Source organism: Arabidopsis lyrata (genome assembly GCF_000004255.2).
Source record: "Arabidopsis lyrata subsp. lyrata unplaced genomic scaffold ARALYscaffold_8, whole genome shotgun sequence".
NCBI lineage: Eukaryota > Viridiplantae > Streptophyta > Magnoliopsida > Brassicales > Brassicaceae > Arabidopsis > Arabidopsis lyrata.
Window position 1 is genome coordinate 11,481,670 of NW_003302548.1, and position 17,642 is coordinate 11,499,311.

The window sequence follows — 17,642 nt, forward strand, 5'->3', positions numbered from 1 at the left end:
TCATGTATTTTTTTTTTTTTTGCTGATATATATACTCGAAATATATATGTCAACAAATTTACGTAACAATTTTTTTTTAAAATAAGAAATAATATATTTGGAAATAAAATCTTCAAAAAATATCTATAAAACATTATTGGAAAATTTGGTCAATATCTAAAAATGTATTGAGAAAAGATATATTTTTAGATTTTATGAATAATTTCGTTTTGGGTTTGCCATAATTTAAGGAATGATCCGATTAAAAATTTTTGGGTCTAAATTAAAAAAACCGACCCGCAAAAGCGGGTTAGAATTAGTATTTATTCAATAGAAAATGAGTTAAATGGAATTGTTAATGACACATTAAATTTATAATTACAATACTAAATGCACGTAACACGTGTTAAATTAAATTAAATTATCAAAAAAAAAAAAAATTATATAATTGTAATACTAATTTGAAAACTGTAAAAATAAAAAATTTCCCGCGGTGAACCGCGGGTTAGATCCTAGTAGCATAATTAATTGAAGTCACAAATTCATCATAATTTTTAATACGTATAAATGTTATAAATTCGTTATAAAATCGTGAGAAGCTTTCCATTTTCCACAATTACATGGTATCAAATTGAACTGTCAGGTTTTTGCAAAATATTAAAACTCGAAAACTTGCTGAAGAAAATAAGGAGGTCTCTCAACATTTTGTAGACAATTATCTCGAATTTTTTTAGTGTCACCTATGTCATGGTAATTCAGTAATTAATTATTTTCGGATTAGAAGATCAAGATTCGAATCATCCCACTGTAATGTTATTCATAATTTTTCGTTGTAAATGTTTTAAGTGCCAAGTTTATCCAACATTCCACGTATTATAAGGATTAGTCTAGACTTTAGTTTGGTATCTTTGGTTATAGAAAAAAATTGTATTTCATAACTCTTGGCTTACGCAATGCAACTCAATCATCCAATAATTGTTTCTGACGTTTGTTATTTATTATAAATGTAGAGGGGAAGTTTGGACTTCCAAGTCCAAGTTCTAAGAAACTACAAGCAAACCCCACAATTTTTTTAAAAAGTTTCTTTGTATTTAACATATTTGTCATATGTTTTATCAATTTATTAATCGTCAAAGTCAATAAAATTAAACAAAGTATTCTTCAGTAAAGATATTTGAGAAAAAACACTAGTTATGTTAGTACGAGTTGCAAAAAATTTCGACAGCATGTCTTAAGTATGTTTTACCAATCATGTTTTTCAAAAGCAATTATTTTAAACCCTTATTTAGATGCTGCAGTGAAAAAAAAAATAGAATTACATCCTAAAAATTTACAAATTTAGATTTTACAACAGTTAATTTAGAAGTCACAAGGCAATTCATCTCTATTTTTTTATAAACAAAAATAAATCCTCTCTTTCGCCGTTGCCATTTTGTTCCCCTTTATTTTTTTTTCCAAATTTAACAGTGTTCTTATTTTTAAACAAAGAATTGTGAATAAGCTTGTACGAATTAGCAACTAGCATTAAAGAAAGAAGAGTTCTGGTTTTATTAGCTTTTGTTAATAACGAACTGAAAACGAAATCACAACAATCGACAATGACTAATTGACCACAAGAAAAGACAAAAGAAAAACAAATTTCTTCAGACTTGTATTGCACACCAAACCCAGAAGTCTAAGCCAAAACATTCAAAGCGATTGCTCAAGCAAAACAAGATGAAGGCAAGTATATGTATTCAACAAGAAGCAAATATGTTTATGTATGTGTTTATATGGCTTCTTTGATTGACGTTACAGAAATATGATTTTTTTCATATGCAGCAAAAGATCTTGATAAGAGTGACTATGACCGATGACAAAACCCGAGCAAAAGCAATGACAAAAGCAGTTCAGTTTAAAGGTAAGAAGACCTTTCCCCAAAAAGATTACCAACCTCTGTTGGATCTCATGCTTTATGCAATGGTTTTATAGGCGTGTCAGCCGTGGAAATAAAAGGCGATCATAGGAACCAGATAGAGGTTACCGGTGTTGAAGTTGATATGATCCCTCTCATCCAAAAACTCAGAAAGAAGGTAGCATTTGCAGAGCTTGTAAGCGTGACCAAAGTCGAACCTCCAAAGAAAGAAGACGAGAAGAAGGGAGGGGACGGAAAAGGTGCAGGGGGAAAAGGTGGTGACCAAAAAGGTGGCGATAAGAAAGGGCCAGAAGATAAGAAACCGCCAGATGGCAAGAAACCTCCGGAGCCAAAACCGGTGCCTTCCTCCTTTCCCCAGGGATACGGTGTGCCTTTCTCCTTTCCCCAGGGAGACGGTGTGCCTTCCGCCTTTCCCTACCCGTGCCATCCGGCACATCCCTACAATGATATAGGGGAACCCGTTTATAATCATGAACCCAATTGCACAATCATGTGAAACAGGTTTTACAGAGGAAGATTGATAGAGCATCATAATAATGTTTTCTTTGTAAAGAACTAAAGAATCAATGTGTTTACTATATTTAGTCAGCTCTGAGGCCACCAAATCAATTTACTGCTATCTCGACATGCTCTTATAACATGATACTCTTTAATCATTATGCATAGGCACCATATAGCATTTTGGCCAACAATGTGTTTCCTTCATTTCATAAATTGCAAAAAGCATAACTTGGTAAATCCGCAAAGGGTTCTCCTTTCTACAAAAATTTAGTCACTGACCTTAATATTTTTCAGTAGCTGGTATATGCACAAGAAATACATCTTAAAGACCGCGTCCTCACTCCTCAGCCACGCCCAACAGGCTTCCCTGGTAAAAAGATCATCAAGATAAATGAATGAATGAAGGAAGGAAGGAACAAGAAGGTAAACAAATGAGATGAGTAAAATCATACGAGTAGCAGCAGCCGTCTTGGGCTTCACCCTAGGAGTATACTCTACAAGTAAAGTCTTGAGCTTCAAGCTATCGGAGAACGTAGCAGTGGATAATGTTACCCTATAAGCTTTGATGATCGAGGGTCACATGGTTCTAACCCTTCAAAGTCAGTTTTAACAGTCTCACATCAACACCTACAAGCAACATCAAAATCACCATTCTCTTAAAGAATGTCTCAAACTATGAAACTTAACACATAACTAAGCCAGTGGACTGTACGGAATCAAGAAAACAAGGCAAGCGTTCATGATCCTGAGAATGAACTAACTATTGAATCGAATTCGACATTGGAGGGTTACAAACTTTGAGTATCAAGACCTAGAAATCAAAGTACTCCAAAGGGCGAATCGGAGGAATAAGCGATACTGATCCTTAGATTGAACCAACTATTGAATCGAACTAGACATTGGATGGATTACAAATTTCAAAATCAAGACCGAGAAATAAAGTTATTCGGACTTTAGTTTAGTTTAGGTGTGTAATCTATCGAATTTGAATATGATATCTTCAATTGTCATTTTCCAATAATTTTCTGACTCCTCCCGATTAATCAGATTTTCAGAATTTTGAATACTGTGAATTATATTTAATTTAACATTAAAAAATTGCTACGGATTTCCCAAAACGCCCTGCAAAAAAAAACAGACGTTACGTTTCTCAACGGGGTATTAACGTCATTCAAACTAAACAATCAGCTGAAAAAAAAAACTAACGGTTCCCGAGACCCCATCACAAATTAAGAAATAAATAAAAAATAAAAAAATCTTTTTTTTTTTCACTTTCCCACAATCACAAGACAACAACAAAGCAGAGTCCAAACTCTCACTCCAAATTCTCTCAATTTCTCCTCTGATCCTTTGATCGTAGCGAAATTGATTCACAAAAACAACACAGAGAAGAAGAAGACAACAATGGCGTCTATGGCTGCGATTGGAGTTCTAAAGGTACCTCCTGCTTCGAGTTTCGATTCCACCGGCAAAGCCACGGAGGTTGTTCCGACGAGAACTCTTTCTTTCTCCTCCTCTGTAACTTCATCCGACGAGAAGAAGGTTTCACTCAAATCCACCGTCTTCCGTCGTTTTAAATCTGTTGTTCGCGGCCGAGATATGATCGTCTCTCCTAAAGCCGTCTCCGATTCTCAAAACTCACAAACTTGTCTCGATCCTGATGCAAGCAGTGTGAGCATCATCTTCTTCTTACTTGTTATTGTTTCAGCTTCTAGGAATGTACTTGAGATCAAATTGGAACTGTGAATGTGATGCTACTAGTATTGATTTGATTTGTTTCAATGGCAGAGTGTGTTGGGGATAATCTTAGGAGGTGGAGCTGGAACTCGTCTTTATCCTCTTACGAAGAAGAGAGCCAAACCAGCTGTTCCTCTTGGTGCTAACTATAGGCTTATTGATATTCCTGTGAGCAACTGTTTGAATAGCAACATATCCAAAATCTATGTTCTTACTCAGTTCAATTCCGCGTCTTTAAATCGTCATCTTTCACGAGCGTATGCGAGTAACATGGGAGGTTATAAGAATGAAGGTTTTGTTGAAGTTCTTGCTGCTCAACAAAGTCCGGAAAATCCCAACTGGTTCCAGGTAATTCAAATCAATGCAGGATTTCTTTTGTTGGATATATAGTGTTGTTTTACTGTTTTGGTTTGTGTAGGGAACAGCTGATGCAGTGAGGCAATACTTGTGGTTGTTTGAGGAGCATAATGTTTTGGAGTATCTGATTCTTGCTGGGGATCATTTGTATAGAATGGACTATGAGAAGTTTATTCAAGCACATAGGGAGACTGATGCTGATATTACAGTAGCTGCATTACCAATGGACGAGCAACGCGCTACTGCTTTTGGGCTGATGAAGATCGATGAAGAAGGACGTATAGTTGAATTTGCTGAAAAACCAAAGGGGGAGCACTTAAAGGCCATGAAGGTAAATATAAGAAAAGGAAAACTTTAAGCTAGTTCCCTGGTTCATTATTTGGGCTAATAAATAAACATTTGATTTTCTGGCTTCTAGGTTGATACAACAATTCTAGGTCTTGATGATAAGAGAGCCAAGGAGATGCCTTACATTGCTAGTATGGGTATTTATGTTGTAAGCAGAGATGTAATGCTAGAATTACTACGGGACAAGTTTCCTGGAGCTAATGACTTTGGAAGCGAAGTCATTCCCGGTGCCACTTCCCTTGGACTGAGGGTGAGTGTTCATATCTATGTTTACAACATCTAGTTTGTATTCTGATGGTCAAGCAAGTGTCTCTGTTTCTCTATTGTTTGCTTTCAGATTCAACAGCTACTTGTAGCTGATTATGCTATGCAGAAGCAAAACCTGCTAACTTTGATGATGGCACTGCAGGTGCAAGCTTACCTATATGATGGCTACTGGGAAGACATTGGTACTATAGAGGCATTCTATAATGCAAATCTTGGAATCACCAAGAAACCAGTTCCTGATTTTAGGTACAGTAACCGCATTACCAAGTGGAATATGTATCTAAATGATATATTAACTTATCTGAATTCTTGATGCAGTTTCTATGATCGTTCTGCTCCTATCTACACACAGCCACGTTATTTACCACCGTCTAAGATGCTTGATGCTGATGTCACTGACAGTGTCATTGGAGAGGGATGTGTTATCAAGGTATGATCAAATAGCTTCTGTTTGATATGTGTTACGGACATACAAATTCACCAAAGTCTTACTAACTTTCGACACAGAACTGCAAAATTCATCACTCTGTGGTTGGACTCCGTTCCTGCATATCAGAAGGTGCCATTATTGAAGATTCGCTATTAATGGGAGCTGACTATTACGAGGTAAAAATCTGTCTTGCAATCAATCCTCTTGATAAGTAATATAAACCTTTTGATGATGATGGTCTTCTTTGATGATTGTAACTTTGCCTAGACTGCTTCGGAAAAGAGCCTCCTAAGCGCGAAAGGAAGTGTACCCATAGGTATTGGGAAAAACTCGCACATCAAAAGGGCCATCATCGACAAAAACGCACGTATTGGTGACAATGTCAAGGTTAGATTTTATATATGTAACACACATAACTTTGTTCATACATGCTCTGGTCTTATAGTGGGTTTGGTCTCAAACTTGGCACAGATCATAAACAGTGACAATGTGCAAGAGGCAGCGAGAGAGACTGATGGATATTTCATAAAGAGCGGAATTGTTACCGTTATCAAAGACGCCTTAATCCCAACCGGCACTCTCATCTAAAGTACACAAGTAATGCTCCTCTGTTTATTTCTCTTTCTTCCTAATAAACACAAGCAGAAACACACTTTGATGATGTATACTCCCTATCAATAAGCTTTTTTTATGGCTTTTAAGCCCCAATAAATCTACTACTGGTTGTATTGCTGCTTAGAACTATCTGGATCGTAGTTTCAAGCTAATAACTAGTTCGAACCATATAACTTATGTCGAATGATGGACTGAAAGAAAAGTTTTTAGAGCCATTTTATAAACCGAATATAAGACCACCTTTGACAAATTGTGCATTCCCCTCAGCATATGCAATATATGAAAAGAGAGGTTCTAAATTTATCTTTCTTCAAATTCTGGCATAAAACCATTTGTATTAAAATGAATTGAAGAAACTAAGGACTAAGATGCCTTAAAGTAGAAGTGAATTCTTGTAACTGTGGTACTTTTGTCTATACAGGTCAACTACCAATTTTTTTTTCACAAAGTCTGACTTCATCTCCTAAATGAGTCACTACTTGTTGAGTATATTTATATACCAGGGATCAGTGTGTTGTCTTGTTTGTTTTCTGCTTTAATCTTCCGCTGATCACGTTCTTCCATTTGTCCCTGACATCAGCTGGAGTACGTGTGTTTCGTGAAACACCTTCTCTCGCATTTCCAGAATTTTCCTCCATGGGATGTTCTTGTTAGCTACTACTGAAATTTTCTCCACTCCCACCTGAGCCAATGCATATCAACAACCATTCTTATCCAGTTCAAGAAAAAAGACGGTTAGTGTTTATACCTTAAGCATTTCTTCTTCTTCGGACGTTCAAAGCAGCCTCCTTCTCTGATCCTTTTTACGAAACGAATGTTTCTGCAAATCGATGAGGTAACTTTCAACATTTAATGTGAAAATGAGTGAAGCTACTATTCATGTTCCAGCGGTCTTTGGCTTAGCCACTTTGGTTGTTGCGCTGAAGTTTCTCTCCTGGTTCTTCATCTTCCCTGATGGGGTGGTTACTTGAGCCGATGAAGATATCTGCTCATTACATCTTCTCCAACTCCGCCTTAGTTTATTCAGTTGATGAGATTTCACTATCAATATCCCTTAATTCTATCCGTCTTCTTGCTCTTCGTCTACGTCTTCGCTTCTCAGTCTGTTCGGAATGGTGGTGTTCTTTCCCTGAAAATGATTCTTGCATAGACGAAAACGGTGAACCATCTCCCTTTTCCCTGCACCTGTATTGACATTAGTTTGATCTCTATCTGTTTCGTCATCGTCAGCATCTTCAAACTTTTCTTTAGCGAACCTCTCTTTGTTTTCTGATACTTCTAACTTCTCTTTATCCTCTTCTGGTTGATTTGGTTTCCTCAGTTAATGGTATGTTCTCACCTCTTTCTATTCTCACCTTTTTCTATATCAGAATCCTTCTCAACTTGCACTTGTTCCTCTTTTGATGTTAATTTAGTTGTTTTTCTCTAAATTTGGGTCAAACTAGGTAAATTTCAGTAATAAATATGCAATATATATTTCTCTTAAATTTTTAGTATTTATGATTTACTCCAATCTTAACAGATACTTATTTTTAGTAAATAATCCATAAGAATTCACTTTGGTCCGTTATTCGTTTCAGTTTGATTTGAAAACTCCGTATATTCGTTACGCTACGAAGCAATGCAAATTTTAGTATTTACGATTTGCTCCAATTTGTTTGTTTATCTCAATCTTATCTTAGAATAGTGTCTAACTGTCTATGTAACATTGACACCTGAAAAAGCTTAATGAATACCGTTGAGGATTTATACTTTGGCTCTTATTTTTACTATTTCAGATCCTTACCTGCGATGGTTTCCACTGGAGCCATCTCATATCAAATAAGTGAAATGAGTTGTTAAAAAAGGAAGCACATTGTGGTGTATCTAAAACGATACTAGGTCGGGTCAATGGGACAAAAGTAGTATATTAAAAGGATGGCATGATTATGAACGACCATTTAAGACTTGTTGTTGTTGGAACTTTTTATATGTACAATATAACAAACAAATGAATGGAATGGAATGAAAATATTGAGCTAGACATAGAAGTAAGAAGAGTGATTGGCATTGTTGTCTCTAGAGAGAATAGAACGTGCCTCAATCACCGAACGAGGAGCTTCCATATCCTTCTCTTGTAGTGAGTTCCCTTGTAGCCTCTGCATTTCTGATGCGAACGTGTCCTCAATTATCTGCACATTTGTTCACAAACTCAGTTTCAACACCAAACACATTCTCTATTTATGGTTTAATGTTTAAGGTTTTTATTTCTTACCCCAAGAGCATAGTAAGAGCCTTTGTAGCCTACTTCATTCTCTTTTCTTCCTTCAAGAAACTTCAAGACCACTTGTGCCATTCTATCCCAGAATAGGCGGCACGAAGCCACAAATATCTGACTTGTGAAGACATCATGCAGATTTGAGATTGAGTCCGTGATTTGTGAGCATAACATCTTCATACGTTCACGGACTTCGACTTCTCTCTCATTGTCTTTTATCTCTTCTAAGATTCTCTTAAGCCTTGTGTTTTTGTTTGATTGCGTCTGAAACATCCACACACACAGAGAGAGATTGTGTTATAACATGCATAGATTCAATTGCAGCTGGTACGAAGCGTTATATCAGTTCTTACATTGCTAACGAGTTTATCAACTGCGGCCTGCATGTAGTTTCTGTATTTTGTCCTGAGCAAGACCGTGATTACATTCATCTGCTCCCCAAAGAGTAACTTCTTGTCTTCAACAACAGGAAGACACGAAGCCCATTGTCTCAAGATATCCTCAACTCTGGGATGTAGAACATCAAGAATTCTCTTTATTGTGTTGATGAAAGTTCCCAGCTGCATTCAAGAAGAGAGAATGAAATGATGTTTAACACAAATCCTTATAAGTCAGAAAATTTTAAAACTTTAATTTAGCACGATTGATGTGTGGCTCTTACTTGACTTGGAACAGAATAGAGAACCGATGATTGCCGTCTTGTCAGCTTCTGGACATGCATATTTAGCCTCTTTGGAAAGCTATCTTTCAAAGGAATTAGAATGTCATTACATTGCTTCTCCAATGATTTAACAATGGCTCTCTCTACGATTGCAGCAGTCTTCCAAAAGAGTACATGAAAAAAGAGTAAACCTCAGTTAGTTTTAGTAACTAGCCGCTAAGCTGCAAACTAATTACTTATATAACTTTGTAGCTTACATTCTCCAAGATCAATGTGTATTGTGGCCATCGGCTAATCACCACTTCATACTCTATAAGAGAATCTTTTATTCTCTCATATATGTCTTCAGCAAATGGGGATGTTGAGTGATTTGTTATTACACCAGACCATGGAACCTGCCAAAACAAGCCATCCATGCTTATTACAATCAGAAGATAGGCTTTGTGATTATAAGGATCAACCCAAAATGGTCAGGATGGTCACCTTTTCTGCTCTGCATCGGTCAAGTAGTCTAAGTTCCATATCATGTATCCAAACCATTATGTAGTTGTGGAATAACCCCCTAGAGTTTACACCACCCTGTACCGAACTGCGTAAAATAAAATGAAACGTTTAAAGAGAAAGAATGAGTTCCCACAAATGCTCTGATTGATTCCGAAATGATAATGTCAAACCTTATTCCCCATGAATCGAGGTTTCTTTCAAAATCAGAAACTGCTATCAGAAGCTCATTGACATGAGGCAGTGGGCAGGATGGTGGAACTGCTGACAGAAATGCCCTGAGCCGGTTACATAGCTGAGTGCTGTATACGGCAGCAGCTATATTGGCTAGGTCGATTGAGCTTGAACGATAAACAAGGTAATGAAAACATAAGACCAAATCAATATCAAAACTCAGAGATAATCTCAAGATGAAAACCAGATAACAAATGTAAGTTCTTTGTTCAGGTTGAATCATTTTACCTTGGCAGTACATGCTCATTGGTGATCTTTATATCAGCCTCTATCTCATTGCTTATGATTAGACAAAGATTCTTCATTTTCAGGTAGGCTGTAGAAATTGTGACGGAGTCCAAAAGAAAACCTTCAGAGTTGCAGGAAACATACTCATCGGTTTCAACCATGTGCTTCCGACACCTCTTCTTTGCTGCTGTCTGCAATAGGTTTTCCATAACACAAGAATATCGTGAACATCATAGTCTTAATATGTTACAAAATCAAGACAACTTAAAGGTATGAACGGTGTATATTATTTGAAACCAACAGGTAATAGCTCACCTGGAGGTAATTCTTCAAAATTTCTTGTGCTTCTGGAGACAATATATCATGAAGAAGGCTAAAAACCTGAACAGCTGGAGAAAGTGCTGTTGAAGCCGATTCTTGCACGGGACAAGATATGTCTGCCAATCCTGAAGGGCAGTTTTCATCTAAGGACTTGTAGTTCTCAAAAACAGTTGCCATGAGTTTTTCTATCTCTATTTCACAATCCATTAAGATACTTTTCTGCAAGAATAGAACAAGTCTTCAATAACTATTCCTATGGAGCCATGAAGATGACAAAACAAGCAGATTTCAAACTAAATGCGATAAATCGAATCCAAGTCCATGATTTTGGTGAGATGTCAGATTCATCAATTTACAAACAAAAGGGGAATGAATTACCTCTTGTCTGGTTAAACTCTTTTCACTTCGAGCGCTTAGGATGGGGACTAGTAACTCATGCACAAGTTGTAAGCAGGTTTTTGTTGGAGTTGCTACATTCATTACATGTGAGAGATATCTACAAATTTTGGAGCAATATATTTTGAGTAAAACTCCAGAAGAATTATAATAGATACAAGGAAGTCTAACTAAATATATTTATGAGTACCTCAACTTGGTATATGAATCAGAAACTCCATAATAATCTGCGAATTCGCTTAACAGCCATTTCCAAGATCCATTCAGCCTTAAGTTTTGAGGATGAAATTTTTGGGCACGTGTAGCCGCTTCTAGTAGCAAATCATATGCAAGTGTCTCCACAACAGGTGCACTCTGTAACATAAATGCAAAACATTAGTCATCTCACAGAATAAAACAGATAATCTGAGATTTGTTGGAGAAAGAGCAGACCTTAATGTGATAGTCTTCATCTGATGTGGTCGTGCTACCAAGAAAGAGCTGGATCTTGCCAACACATTCTTGTTCACCATGGTATATTGGCCACCATCTAACATTATCATTCTGAACAAATGTTGAGTTCTCATCAGTATATTTAATTAACATGTTATCAGAAGCAAAATGGAAGAGATTTAAATTGGGAAGGACAACTAAAGTCGTATTTACCGGATTTTCAGTTAATGATGTCATAGATATCATTGCTTTTCCTTGAACTGATTTCTTCTTATCTTGAACTTCTATCAAAAGAGCATCACCTTCGGATTCGGGAAAGCTGAAGGAGGAGTTGTTAGTAAAACTCTCTGTACTCGGAAAATTATAAAACTAAATTCTGGAACTTTCCATGAAATCTTCATCTATTCAAACACTTTGGCATAGTAGTAACTTTCAGTTTAAAATTTTCTGAAACAACCACATACAGCCATTATGTTTATCCTAGCTCTAAAACACATTTTCAGTGATTTTTAAGAGAAAAAGAAAGAACATACAAGACATGGTAACTTCCAGTTCCTGATTGCAAACAAACAGAAGATCCTTGTTCAATTTGACCTCCTTCTGCTGTGCTCTTCATTTGAAGGTAGCAGGAGAATTGTTCTGCAGGTAAAATCACAAGAATAAGCCATGTCATCTCACTAGAAACAAATGTTATCTTCCATTTAGTAAAACAAATCAAATTCACAATCAAAAAACATGCAAAATGGTTGAATATATGTTTAGTGTTTCCATGGAACGAAAGCGAACCTTCTGAAACTGCTGAAAGGGTAGCCTGTTTAATAGAACTCATCCCAGTCTTTACAAGTGATGAAACTTGTCGGCAATACTCTGCCCCCATTCCAATTTGCATATTCATTAAACTCCGCAGCGAATCTGTACCTCTAAGTTTGCGTTGTGGTATCAATCGAAGTCTCTTTACTAAAACAATCAAAATTGAAGAATTATAAATATCTGATTCATGTCTGGCAGCTACAAAATCATCAGAAAGACTTATAGTTTACCTTCCACCCGTAACTTTCTGACAACATTATTAGACTTCAAGGATGGCTTTTGCTCCGCTTTCACATTTTTGTTTTCCTCAGTCGATTGTACACCCCGAGGTTGTAAGAGAAACTTATGCAAACTATAACAACACATATACAAAGAACTGCTTCAATAACTCAACATAAGAAAAATGAAGTCATATCTCAGAAACCATAAAGAAACAAATGCCCCTACCCAAATGCACCTCGAAGAAGACGACACTCATCACGTAGAAACTCAGATGCCTCAGTAGAACCCTTTGACCATTCATACAAACATAGTCTTATACAAGCATCATATGCCAAAAGACTTTGCCAAGCATATTGACCACTGTCGTTAGAAACATTTTGTTAGCCATAATAAAGTTCAACTCTTTCATTCTAAACTATGAAACAAAATCAAGTACTTAACCTGATACTATGGCAATCTAATTCCTCCGAGTTCACTTCCCAAATTTTTGCATCTTCCACAGTTTTACTGTCCTTCACACTACACCAAACCATGATTAAACACATAAAAACTAGTCTAAATACAAAAAAGCTCGTTAAATTCGGAAATACCTTTCCCCAAATTCTTCAACTCTATACAAATGTGTACTGCTTTGATTACTACTCTCTACTCCTGCTTCTCTGCAAATCTCATCCTCAATCTTCTCAATTTCCACGCTGATGTTCTCTTCTTGTCCAATTTCCATTATAGGTGGAGCACTTGGTGTTCTTATATCCTCTAAATCCCAATACACCGAACCCTAAAAACCCAAAATTCATTAAGCTCAAAATCACTCAAATCAAAAAACTTCACTGAAACCAAATCGTTACCTTAGAACTCAGAGTATGCGGCCGCCGTTCGCTAACCGGAGTTGAATTCTTCAATGCGAATTTGCGAAGCTCTAATTCACAATCAGTGACTCTTCTATTCATAAACGGAACTTCAATTCTCAGATTCTTATCTTTCAACATTCCTCTGTTCAATTTCGAACTAGACTTATCACCAAACACTTCCTCTTCATCGTAAAGGCTTTTAAACTGGCGATTTTTTTTTTTGTTGTCGTTTATTCACATGGACTTGAACTCTGGAAGAAAAAATAGAGATATATCTTGGGAGAATTATTAAAATAGGCCAAATATTATAGTATAATTATCAAAATAGGCCAAATCTTATTAAATTAAATATGTCATTTTTTCCAAATAAAATGACAAGAAAACTTTGTAAAATTAGCTTTTTTGAATCTGTGATAGATGATAACCAGAACATGTCATTTTTAGTCCGTACTTTTTTCTTACGATTATAAAAATGAGAAAAAAACCCGAAAAAACTGTCATCTATTTTTTTTTTGGCCGTGTAATACATGTGTTTTTAAATTTGGAATAAAAATATCTCATTTAATTTCGACTGCTTTTTAAAACTATCGTTTTTTTAAACTTGTTAATTTCGGACCCGAGACTTAACAGTCGTTACTGGGCATAACAGAATTATTTAACAGCGTTAAATTTTAACTGGGAAAAAACCGAAAAAACCGTCATCTATTTTTTTTTGGCCGTTTAATACATGTGTTTTTAGTTTTAGAATTAAAATATCTCATTTAATTTTGATTGCTTTTTAAAACTATCGTTTTTTAAAACTTGGTAATTTTGAACCCGAGACTTAGCAGTCGTTACTGGGCGTAACGGAATTATTTAACAGCGTTAAATTTTAACCCCACGTGTTTATATAAATATATATTAGGGACGATTGGCGCAGAGACAAAAATGGAGTAGTATATTAGTGAAAAGACAATAGTTTAGAACAAGAGATAAATTACATTATAATTGGGTCTGAAGTTCGAAAAAATTACACAAAAACCAGTCTATGATTTTGTCCTACGCGTGAAAATAACGTAGTTGACATTTTGGGCGAAAGCATTTAATTCTGACATATATTTAATGCAAGTGGGTATTTAATAATAGTGGACAAAAATGAGACTATTATTAACCGTTGTTTTCTCAAATTGGAGAAGTTTTAACATGTTACAAACATACATTACACGTCTTTAACATTTGTACACATGTTAACACATATATAGAGCGTTAAAAATAGTGATAGTGTTAAGTTATTAGATCTATATATACATGTAAATATATATATATATATATATATATATATATAGCTCTATTAACATTTGCATACATGTAACATGTACATAGAGGGTTAAATTTATTTATATGCATAGAAACACGTACATAAAGCATAATTAACATTTGTATACATGTAAACACGTATATAGAGCGTTATTTAGACACCGAAATATCATTGGATTCATATGTTTCGTCGGTTTTTTAAAAGATTTCCGTCTGTTTTCACCGAATTGTCACCGAAATTTTCATCGGATTCCATCGAATTGTCACCGGATCTTCATCAATTTATGTCAAGTCATCACTGCATCTTAGGTGTGAATGTTATTAATCATCCTAGTAACACTGATTAGATTAATTCCATCATCACTAGCGGGTTTCTGCCATTGAACCAACGTCGTCGAACCATCAAATATAATCACAATTTCTTTCATCTATAGCAAATCGGTTACCAATGACGAGAAGTAACATGAAGCGTGATAAATCTTGAATAAATGAAAAATCAATTACGATAAATTTCGAAAACTTAATCGTGTTTAATAATTCAGAAAGATAAGAGAGAAGGAAGAGAACAATAATCTTTTTTTTTTTATCAAAAAATGGAGGACTATTAACATAAATAGACCACCTAAAAGTCAAGAAACTATCAAAAATCATTCGTTTGTCTCATGTAATAGATCGACTATAAAACAAAATGGTGGTGGGGGAGGGGGGCGCGTGAGGTTATATTTGGTAGAAAAGGTGGCTAAAATTTTCATTGTTGTAGATTTTACTAAAAAACTAATTTTTCTCTGAATCCTTGTTTCCCAGCTAATTATCTCTATATATTATCTGTTTGCAAAACTTTATGTGATAGTTAGTGTGGCCTGGTGGTTGCATGTCAAACCTCAGGAGCTGGGTTCGACTCTTCAAGTTCAAGACTTCAACCTCATTTTTTTTTAAAAAAATTTCTTTTTATGTTCTTCGTCTTCTTCGTCGGTGGTGACGACGACTTCTTCCTCTCAGATCTCCGATGATGCAAACTCGTCTCTCTCTCTTTCTCTTCTTCACTTGAATCTCTTTTTGATAATGGGTTTTTGCGTGATTCATCCCATATATGTATAGATCTGATCTGATTGATGTCGATCTAGTTGTTGTTCTTCTTCAATGGTAGATCTAATTGCGGAATCATTAACTCCGCTCTAGATCGATTTGTTGAAATCGCTCTATGATTCATCTTTTGTTTGCAGATAATATATATTTATATAAACACGTGGGGTTAAAATTTAACGCTGTTAAATAATTCCGTTACGCCCAGTAACGACGGTTAAGTCTCGGATTCGAAATTACCAAGTTTTAAAAAACGATAGTTTTAAAAAGCAATCGAAATTAAATGAGGTATTTTAATTCCAAAATTAAAAACACTGGTATTAAACGGCAAAAAAAATAGATGTCGGTTTTTTCGGGTTTTTTCCCGGTTAAAATTTAACTTTGTTAAATAATTCCGTTACGCCCAGTAACGACTGTTAAGTCTCGGGTTCGAAATTACCAAGTTAAAAAAAACGATAGTTTTTAAAAGCAATCGAAATTAAATGAAGTATTTTTATTCCAAATTTAAAAACACAGGTATTAAACGGCAAAAAAAAAATAGATGGCAGTTTTTTTGGATTTTTTTCCTTATAAAAATTACTAGACTCTCACATGTCTAATCTTTGCAGACTCACCTTCCATCATATATGTTTTTTGAATTTTGCTTTATTCTCTGCTTATTATTTTTTATTTTATTTTTTATTTTCTCTGCTTATTTGATTTACTAATGAAAACTTTTTTTATTTTTGTCTATCACTTGTTTTGCTTATAGTCTTATAATATTAGTATAAAGCATATAAGCATTTTTCTCTGACATTATTGTGACTTAAAATAGTTAGGAACCACAATGGAGAAGACATAATATCCTAGGAAACAAGTGAAATTAGTAGTTTGATGCGAAACTGGTTTTGATGTTTGTCTCAAGGTGGTAGAAGCATATCCCACGATTTGCATACGAAAACTCTGTCAAACAAAGTCAATGTAATAACTTTACGAAACTTATTCTATATAACAACTTTACTATGAAACTTTAACAAACAACTATAATTAAGATCCATATAATTATAACTATACGAAAAAAAATTTATTAGAGAACTTTGCAAAATAATTTTACCAAACAACTATACATGAAAATCTATATAATTCGACGGAGCTAAATCTAGGAGACAATTCTAAATAATAACTTTAGCAAACAACTATTCATCAAGATTTATATAATAACTTACGAAACTAAAGTTACCAAACAACTCTGTAGAATATCTTTTTTAAAAAAAACTTTATCAACCAAATATATATTAAAACCTTTATAATAACAGTATGAAAGTAAATCAATCAAACAATTCTGCGTAATAATCTTAACAAAAAGCTTTACCAAACAATTATACATTAAGATCCACAAAATAACTGGACAAAACTAAATCTACGAGACAACTCCGCACAATAACTGATAACTTCACCAAACAACTATCCACTAAAATACAAATATTAACTGTGTGAAACTAATCTGCTAAATAACTTTATCAGAAAACTTTGCCCGAAAACTTTAATAAAATACTACATCTTTACATAACTTCGCAAACGAATTATGCACATAAACATTATGAACTATGCACGTACCTTTTTATTTTCAGAGCTGACAGATCATTTTTCTAAGGAGCTTGATTTGATAATTAATTATAAATAAGAACCTAAGAACATAGTTCATATAGGTTTGAGAAATTAATTTGGAGTTTTATAATTAGAAATTGCTCTAGATTAGTATGTTATGACTTTCAGGTTTTATCAAAATAAAAAAAAAAAAATTTTTTAACAAAACTCTCACATAGGTTAGTTAAACTTAAAACAATGAACGTGGGATAATTTTTTTTTTAATGTTAAATATATCATCAAATAAGCATAAAGTTAATTTTGTCTTTCGTTGGTGTATATCTCTAATTTTAGAAGATACGTCCTATATTTAATAATTTAAGTTTGTTTTTGGATTTTTCTGATAATTTTCCCATATCTTTTTGTTGCCGTAAGAAAACAAAATTGTTGACATATTTTTATTTTTAATAATTTAAGTTATGGTATCTATATTATATTATTATACAAAATTGTAAATTTAAAATAGTTTTTTTTTTTCGGCAAAAACAAACTTTCATTGATTTAAAAAAGTTATTACAAAGACACTAACAGAATTACTAGAACACAATTATTACATACGCAGATGTATGTGTCAT

The 17,642-nt window shown here is 34.5% G+C and overlaps 3 protein-coding genes and 2 long non-coding RNA genes across 7 annotated transcripts; 3 read left to right on the forward strand and 2 right to left on the reverse strand.

Moving 5' to 3' along the window:
- The first annotated feature begins 1,497 nt into the window (after positions 1-1,497).
- LOC9301700 (heavy metal-associated isoprenylated plant protein 46) lies at positions 1,498-2,599 on the forward strand. The gene is made up of 3 exons (XM_021024714.1): positions 1,498-1,701; positions 1,801-1,879; positions 1,951-2,599. Exons 1-3 carry the CDS (start codon positions 1,696-1,698, stop codon positions 2,388-2,390), a joined length of 525 nt encoding a protein of 174 aa, XP_020880373.1. The 5' UTR covers positions 1,498-1,695; the 3' UTR covers positions 2,391-2,599.
- On the reverse strand, positions 2,234-3,424 carry LOC110228178. 2 transcript variants are annotated; one of them, XR_002331778.1, is made up of 4 exons: positions 3,207-3,424; positions 2,848-3,022; positions 2,675-2,762; positions 2,234-2,332 (listed from the first exon to the last, which is right to left on the reverse strand). It is a non-coding gene; the product is annotated as an uncharacterized LOC110228178 (long non-coding RNA). The 2 variants fall into 2 exon arrangements; XR_002331777.1 differs by having other exon boundaries at positions 2,848-3,424.
- A 240-nt stretch (positions 3,425-3,664) lies between these two features.
- LOC9299960 (glucose-1-phosphate adenylyltransferase small subunit, chloroplastic) lies at positions 3,665-6,351 on the forward strand. 2 transcript variants are annotated; one of them, XM_021015227.1, is made up of 9 exons: positions 3,665-4,066; positions 4,184-4,480; positions 4,551-4,820; positions 4,908-5,087; positions 5,175-5,350; positions 5,423-5,534; positions 5,612-5,710; positions 5,802-5,921; positions 6,006-6,351. In XM_021015227.1, the coding sequence occupies exons 1-9, from the start codon at positions 3,800-3,802 to the stop codon at positions 6,120-6,122; spliced, it is 1,638 nt and encodes a 545-aa protein (XP_020870886.1). In that variant the 5' UTR covers positions 3,665-3,799; the 3' UTR covers positions 6,123-6,351. The 2 variants fall into 2 exon arrangements, with proteins under 2 accessions (XP_020870886.1, XP_020870894.1); XM_021015235.1 differs by having other exon boundaries at positions 3,666-4,066; positions 5,247-5,350.
- A 221-nt stretch (positions 6,352-6,572) lies between these two features.
- On the forward strand, positions 6,573-7,499 carry LOC110225287. Its single transcript, XR_002329670.1, has 2 exons — positions 6,573-6,883; positions 7,038-7,499. It is a non-coding gene; the product is annotated as an uncharacterized LOC110225287 (long non-coding RNA).
- Positions 7,500-8,040: 541 nt separating this feature from the next.
- Positions 8,041-13,301, reverse strand: LOC9299961. The gene is made up of 20 exons (XM_021016089.1): positions 13,060-13,301; positions 12,802-12,989; positions 12,653-12,730; positions 12,437-12,571; positions 12,220-12,341; positions 11,966-12,136; positions 11,713-11,818; positions 11,393-11,498; positions 11,180-11,290; positions 10,938-11,101; positions 10,730-10,847; positions 10,346-10,570; positions 10,031-10,221; positions 9,742-9,909; positions 9,551-9,656; positions 9,325-9,462; positions 9,068-9,226; positions 8,760-8,966; positions 8,404-8,670; positions 8,041-8,320 (listed from the first exon to the last, which is right to left on the reverse strand). The coding sequence occupies exons 1-20, from the start codon at positions 13,198-13,200 to the stop codon at positions 8,168-8,170; spliced, it is 3,054 nt and encodes a 1,017-aa protein (XP_020871748.1). The 5' UTR covers positions 13,201-13,301; the 3' UTR covers positions 8,041-8,167.
- Between the last annotated feature and the right edge of the window lie 4,341 nt (positions 13,302-17,642).